Below are 7,583 nucleotides of genomic sequence, written 5' to 3'. Positions count from 1 at the left end.
ACTGTGCTGCACCAGCAAACTACAGGGAGTATAGCACAGTGAATACATCTAGGTATGTGGATGAGATATGCGGAAAATAATTTTCTTAGACCAGATAGATGTTTTGATCAATCAAGATGAAGGCTGTAAATCCAATCTCATAACATCAACAAAGATAAACAAAATGTCATTATTTTCATCATCTACCCAAGCTGCTTCAAGTGCTAAAAATTTGGGCAAAACAAGTGTAGTGATGCAGGCTGGACACAATCTAAGAAGCATTTTAACTGGTGATTTGGTAGACTGATTGTGTTGGATACTTGGGTATGACAGCATGTAGCAAACGAACAAAAAAACAGTGCCAGTTACGAGGCCTATATGTGGCATGGATAATGGAAAAATGTAAACCCAGCTTAAGTAGGAGACTCAAGTTCAGAGACATTTTAGTTTTATTTTTTTATTTTTTTTATTTTCTGGCTTATTTTACTCAACTGCCCTTATATTTATGATTCCCTATAAATAGCATGATAGTATTGTAAGTTTTTCAGACAAGTCAGACCTATTGAGCATCAGTTGTTTGTATAATTTTGTCTCCCAATTATTTCCTTCATCTTTTTCTCTCCATTTCTCTTTCCATTTTCTCTCCCATATTTGAAAAGCCTGTCAAGTGCTTCTAGACGGTAATGGCCGCTGGGCAAATTAATCACAGTGCATGCAAAGAACAAGAGTGTACACCGAGGGATGGATTTAATAATGATAATCAGAAGATTCTAATCAGGAATCCCAGCAGGGTTGAAATTTTTTTCAACATCTGATTGCATTATCTACCTAACAATAATTAAAAATTGACTTGAGAAATTAAATCCAAGAATGAATACGGAGGTTGATGTGATTACTTCACTAAGAACGAGTACCCCCTTCTTTCTCTCCTGGCAAGCCACATATTCGTAGCTGACAAGATTCATCCCATCCCTCAAAGATGTCACAAGGGCTACATCTGGTTAAGAATTATAAGAGGCAAGTTATGCCACATTAGAAAAAAGTTACAAAAAAAGGAAAAAGGAAGTCCGAAATAAAACAAAATTAAAAATCAACATAGAAACAAGACACTAACACTTATTAGTAAAACTCCTGAAAATACCTATATCAGAAAGCGATCAGACTCTCAGGCCATAAGGTAACTTATGTCACAATTCACAAAACTTGGTGCCAGAGAAGCAAACCTAAAATGTAACTTCTCCAGGGAATTTCTAAAACTTTTAAGGAGCTCCATTCTACCTAATGAATTCATACATAAAGGGAAAGGGAAACTATGAACAAGAAAAAAAAAATGCATATATCATTTTGTACAATCTCTGGCACAGATTAGAAATAAAAACTGATATTCCTAATGGCCAATTTGATTTCGTAAAACATAGCATTGAAATTGATGCCGAGAAGAAAGTTTTAAAAACAGATAATTCCATTTTAAAAGAAGCAAAATATTAACTTCACATGCACAGATGATTAATTGACCATTTGAAAACAGAAGAGACTCATAAGACATCGTAATTCAGGATAGACAAATCACTAAGGTGGTGGGATCTAAGTCAGAGGATCATTGACTGTGAAACTTAATTTAAACAAAATACACCAACAGCACAGAAATTTTACCAGTTACAGCATACAAAGCACATAGTTCATGAAAATCAAGAGAGCGATCCTGTAGACGGAACAAATGCATCAGGTTATCTGGCATTGTCTTTAATAAGTTCTAGATCAGAAGTAAATAAAAGCAGTAGATGACCAAAAAAATGATGCAATATGGTAAAAGTGTCTTTGTATCACATACCAGTACTGATCTAAACTTAAAAGCTCATAATAATGAATAAATCCTCTACCATTAATCATTCTTGGCTACATTCATTAATTTAGAAAAAAGAGGGAGGCTGCATTTTTAACTTCTAGGGTAAAAATTCAAGGGTGAAGCAGAAATGGAACTGTGCCATCAGTCCTACCAAGTACCGGTGATTGATGACCAATCCATTTGGAAGATTATATCATGTTTTCTGGTCAATAATTGGATGCTAGTACATCTGTTAAAAGTGTAATATCTTGCACACTCCCCAAAAAAAAAAAATTGCTATCCTTGTGCCAAATAAGAGTTAGGAAGCATGAACTGAACCTGCCTAATATATGATTTAGAAGCTCACCTAAGTGTTCTACAAAACCCACTGCTTAATTGTCATGCTCTCTAATGGTGTAGTACTTGACTCTGATATCAATACTTAATAACATAGTTGTCAAGAGAAATAGTTAGTTAATTAGAGTTCAAACCTTACAAGCCATGTAAAAAATAAGGACGTGAGGACAGTTGGTGAGCTCAGGTTTCTTAATTTTCTATCCATGATCTATTCTTCCATCGTTCAAATTCAATTCCCTTTTCTTCTATTCCACATAGGATTGCTCAACTAAAGTTCTACGATAATCAATTATTGCCATCATTACCTTTACTTATTATTTCAAAGAATGCTCTATGCACAAAAATCATATTGCTTTACTATAATCGCTAATTATTCAATTTCACTTATTCAGCAATTAGAACCCCCTCACACAAACCTGAAACTGAGAAAATTTGAGAACTCAAACGGGGCTGTTTTGAAACAATGTGACACTAAAGAACTGAGCTGCATAATGATGCTTCGTATAACACCAGGTTCATGTCCTACATTAGAAAAGGTCCTGCAGATCATCTCTTGTTTACAAAATTTCTTCAGCCTCTCTTGGGAAGAAATTGAAGGAAAAGAAAAAATTTATTAAACTTTGTAAGAAGAAAATGCTTTTGTCTTGTTATTTGAAAAGTAAAAGTAAAAATTATGCAATTTAAGCAAGAGGGGATAAAAATGAAAATAATATAATAAAATGAAGAATCAGTCACTACTAATTTATGTTGACACGAATATTTCTAAGATGGTTAATTGTGCAATTTAGGATACTTCCAAGTTCATAGTTAAATTGTCTAAATTTTTGGAAAGACTGATTATGCTGAAACAAGATAATATCACTTTCATTTCTAAGTTGCGTCCCTCCCAATCATTCTCCTCATCTCATCCGTGTTAAATCAGTATTAGTATAAATAAAGTCACATGCAAGAGGTGAATGAGATCATCCAACAAGATTTTAGGTAAAGTTCACAGAAAAGAATGCCCTTATTATGTGACCATGTGTTATTATTACAGTTATCAGATTATCAGTGTTAAGACTGCACCAGGTGAAGTACTGGAACAGCAGTCAGTGATCCAAATCTCCCATTAATGCGACCAACAATTTCATGAACCTGGCTTGTAAGCTTTTGATCTGTGAAAAAGGAAGAAATAAGTTGACTATCAAAATCCAGAAAGCATAAATTAACACCCTACTTCAAAAAGGAGAAAAAAGGCCAAAGAATACGTCAATGCAAACCCAATGTTCAAGAAGCATTCTTTTCATATAATTATGTCCCTCAGGAACAAAAAGAAAGCTAAACAATGGGGATGTCACTGCTACAGTAATATTTTACAAATAATTCAGCTTCAATGAGAAATTACTGCTCATTCAGACCGCACTAGGATTCTTAGTATATAGTAATGATAAATTAATGATTTATAGAGGTTATGCAGAATACGTTTTGCAAACGTTACTATTTCATTATTACAAGTCACAACAACTGATTATGAATATTCAGTAAGAATGAATATGACATGCTATGACTAAATGAATTTATAATGCATGATTATACGCAGTACAAAAATGAAATATCAAAATGCTATTTTCATCTAACAGCAATCATTACATATATTTACATTCCCCCACATCAGTACTATATGCTTGCAAACAACTAAGCTGACAAAGTATGGCAATAACCTCACTTCAGTATGTGTAAATGTGAATTTCAACTTAGTTTTCTGTTTCAAACTTATCAAAAAGGTGGGCCTACTTAGTTCCAAAAGGAAATTATAATTTCAATAGTTAAAGACAGCACAGGAAAATATTCTATCACCCAGTGCATGAAGTGACAAAACATCATAGCAGAAGCCAATTCTGAAGAATGCTATACTGTAGAAGCCACAAGAACATGACAAGGTAACGTTATTATCATACATTCAAGAACATCTGTTCTTGTTGGCACAGCAATTTGAACTAAAACTACTTTATCATGCCAATAGGCATTCTCTTCAAGAAATTTTTCAAATGCTAGGATTTTCTGAGGAATTCCCTTAATCATATCAAGACGATCAACACCTAACATTACCTGAAATATCAGAAAAAAGTTAATTAATAAATCATGCCAAACATGTAAATCAGATAGAAAAAAAAAAAAGAAAAAAAAAACACAATGATAGGTCATACCACTTATTTATAGGAAAAGAAACATAAATCAAACAGTAGGTTTTCAGGACAAATATTACTGAGTTACTGGAACAAAGTAAAAAAGTACACCTTTCTTCCTTCAAATCTTTGTTCGAAGTCTCTGATGATAGCCTTAACTCGAGGAAGCTCAAGTGCACATATGAACCGATCTGAGTCTATCCCAATCGGATACTAACATTCATGGGAAAAAGAAGCAAATAAGTGTTTCTGAATTTAATCATCATTATATTAGGTCAAAGTAAAGCAAAATGTTAAATTTTCTCTCTCTTTCATTTTCGCTTTTACAGGCAAAGCTTGAAGTGAAAAGTTTAAGAAGTTATGTAAAATAACTAGGCGTAACAATGAACATGATTGATCACATACTGCAGTAACTCGAGTCAACCTCCCTTGATCTTCAACCCCTTTAGGGGTACCCTCAAGCCCTAGAATACGAGTGCAAGCGCTAACAAAGTGCCGTGCATAATCATAGGTGTGAAAACTGCTCAAAAGAAGTGCACACGTGCATGTAAGAAACAAAAGAAAGGAAAGGCAGAAAAATAAAAAAGTAAACCACGTACAGCTTAAAGGCGGGAAACTCTTGAGAAATCAATTATGGGTAACATAGGAGATGAGGGGGTTCAAAGTAAACAAAACAAATGAAAAGAAGAGAAAATGTCAAACAAAGAAATTATGCATCATTTGCAAAGTTCATAGTTAATGAAAAAAGGCAGAGTTTGATACGAAGCATTATGATCTCCAAAAATCTCAGAGGTTCTCATTATTTAGGTATTATGATAGGGAACCAAAAAGAATAAAAGGAATAAAAGTAATTTGTTTTCAAGAGAAAAAACTTATTCCTAAATGGAGGAGCAAGTTGGAACTTACGCAACTAAATCAGCCGCAATAACAGAATGCAGGAGCTCTGATCGAGATGGCAGCATCCTATGAATTTCTGAAGACGGAAATGGCGTGTGGAGAAACCAGCCAACTTTCATGTTCCTGTCATAATCCTTTAAGAATTTTGGAAGAAACATGAGATGGTAATCATGGCACCAAACAACATCACCCTCCTGATAGTGTTCTTTCACAACATCAGCAAACATTTGATTTGCTTTCTTATATGCTTCAAACTGAGATTGGAAATTCCTTGTGGTGGCAAGGCGATCTTCTTGTGGAAGTCCCAGGTAGTGAAAAAGGGGCCACAAGATGTTATTGCAGTAACCATTATAATACTGATGGACAATCTCTTCATCAAGAATTACTGGAATGCACCTCTGCAACATAGGTTTCAAGCAAAAGAAGAATCTGAAAATTTATAAAACCTTTACCAAAAATTTCGCATGACATATGATCAAATGATGAATGGTTGTTATTGCGTTAATCTCAAATTTTATTCAAGAGATATAAGACTTCGTACCTTTTCAGCCAGAGCCTTAGTAAGTGTCTTCTGTCCAATCTCATCCGGCACATTGACACCAGCCCAACCTATCCAGATTGCCTCAATCTCCTTGACACCTTCGTAAATTTATGCAGTCATGTTAGGTAACGTTTTATATATAAACAGACGAAGTTTAGTCCCAAGGATATCAATTATGTACAAAACTCACTATTCTAAACCCATAACAGTATATCAATGACTGAAAAAAGCAACTGTGTGTCATATACAAACGTTTGATAGGGTATACAACTCCTTAGAAATATGATGATACACCAAGAGTATAAAAGGAAAGAAAGAAATAAATAAATAGCAGTGCAATCAACACCAACCTAAAAGAGCTCTCACAAGACCGCCAGCACTCATCTCCATGGACCACGAGTCTTCACTTGTCCTAACTGCTGAGACTGGCAGCCTGTTGGCCACCACCAAAAGTCGTTGTCTAAAAGGCCCCCCATGATTATTACCACTTGATTTGTTCAAATGAAAGCCCTTGCCACTTAGCTCTCTTTCTCTTATTAGCCCTTCATCGGAACCGGGAAAATGATGAGAACTACCGTTACCGTAACAGTTATTTCCGGGGATAGGATCACTCTGAAAGTGAACCATTGAATAATTGAGCCACTTCCTCCCCTGCATTTTGACAGGAAGATTTATTATTTAGCCCAAAAAAATTTGTGGAACATCTACAATCTACTTGCTAGTAACAGAGAATATCATAGTTGTTGATCTTGGTCAAGACAATAAAATTACTATCAAACATATTAAAAATGATACGAATTGTGTGGCAGCGGGAAAATACGTCCAGTTACTCCAGAGGAAAAAAGAAAATTCAGCGCATAAAGAGGACAGGATACTCCAATGGCGGTGAACAAATATTTTAATTCCCACCAGCAAGGAGAGAATGAAATTAACTGAAGTAGGGATGAACAGGTTAGGCTTAGTTCATTACCTAGGCTATAGCCTAAGAAGTTTCAAATGCGCATTCGAATATGATGGGCGTATCAGCTTTCTCGTTAGGTATCTGGGTTGCAGAAAATCAAAGTCCAAGGGGGTGTTCGGTGCAGCTCACGATTCTCGAAGCACAGTCAATTCAGACGAAAACGATAAACACATTGCATGAAAGAAAGAAAGAAAGCAGAGAAAAAATGTGGGAAAGCAAGAACAGTGCCCATCTGATTGCACAGACACGAAAACTTACCAGTCAAACCGCTTACTCTGACTCTAAAGCCACCACCTTGAAAACAGGAGAGAATTCTGTGCAGAATCGTCACGAGGTTCTGCTTCGATATTACAATGTCAGTGAAGAGTACAAAAAGCAAAACGGGAAAATGCGTAAAAGAGAGAAAAGTAGGGAGAGAAATGAGAAACCTGCCATATTGATAGTGGCAGAGAAATTGCCCAGAGAAAGAAGAGAGGAAGGAAATACAAGGAATCATGGATCCAGGGGAGGCTTCAAAAGGAAAAGGAAAACTTAAATTACATGAAGCCTCAGAGGCAGGGTCACACTGGGGGAGTAAACGAGTCCAAGACTTAAATGAGGACGAAAGAAGGGACCATTTTAATTACCGCGTTCATTGAAACAGGACCAAAAAAAAAAATCTAATCACGCTCGGGTGAGTGTATCAAAATTTATTTTATCTTTTATATTTATTTATTTATTTTTAAATAATTTTTATAATAGTTACACATATTAAATATTTTACTAAATATTAAAGCTAATATACTTGATTAGTAAGATATTTTAGAAAAATCAGTTACTATTTATTGTAAATAACTAATTTAACAATTTTTTTAATTT

The 7,583-nt window shown here is 34.9% G+C and overlaps 1 protein-coding gene across 1 annotated transcript; it reads right to left on the bottom strand.

Moving 5' to 3' along the window:
• Window positions 1-4: 4 nt before the first annotated feature.
• On the bottom strand, window positions 5-7,243 carry LOC114740004 (alpha,alpha-trehalose-phosphate synthase [UDP-forming] 1-like; the record flags this gene model as incomplete). The annotated part of the gene is made up of 13 exons (XM_028928120.1): window positions 7,154-7,243; window positions 6,984-7,062; window positions 6,735-6,858; window positions 6,115-6,415; window positions 5,765-5,862; window positions 5,233-5,621; window positions 4,732-4,846; window positions 4,438-4,539; window positions 4,099-4,249; window positions 3,227-3,315; window positions 1,633-1,681; window positions 876-976; window positions 5-19 (listed from the first exon to the last, which is right to left on the bottom strand). Coding segments are annotated over exons 4-13 (1,386 nt in total), but the record flags the coding sequence as incomplete, so codon positions are not given.
• Between the last annotated feature and the right edge of the window lie 340 nt (window positions 7,244-7,583).

Source organism: Neltuma alba, unplaced genomic scaffold (genome assembly GCF_004799145.2).
Source record: "Neltuma alba isolate B1F8T4 unplaced genomic scaffold, ASM479914v2 tig00003017_pilon, whole genome shotgun sequence".
In the NCBI taxonomy this organism is placed as follows: domain Eukaryota; kingdom Viridiplantae; phylum Streptophyta; class Magnoliopsida; order Fabales; family Fabaceae; genus Neltuma; species Neltuma alba.
The sequence above is the reverse complement of the archived record's forward strand: the minus strand, read 5'-3'. Positions and strand labels throughout refer to the sequence as shown.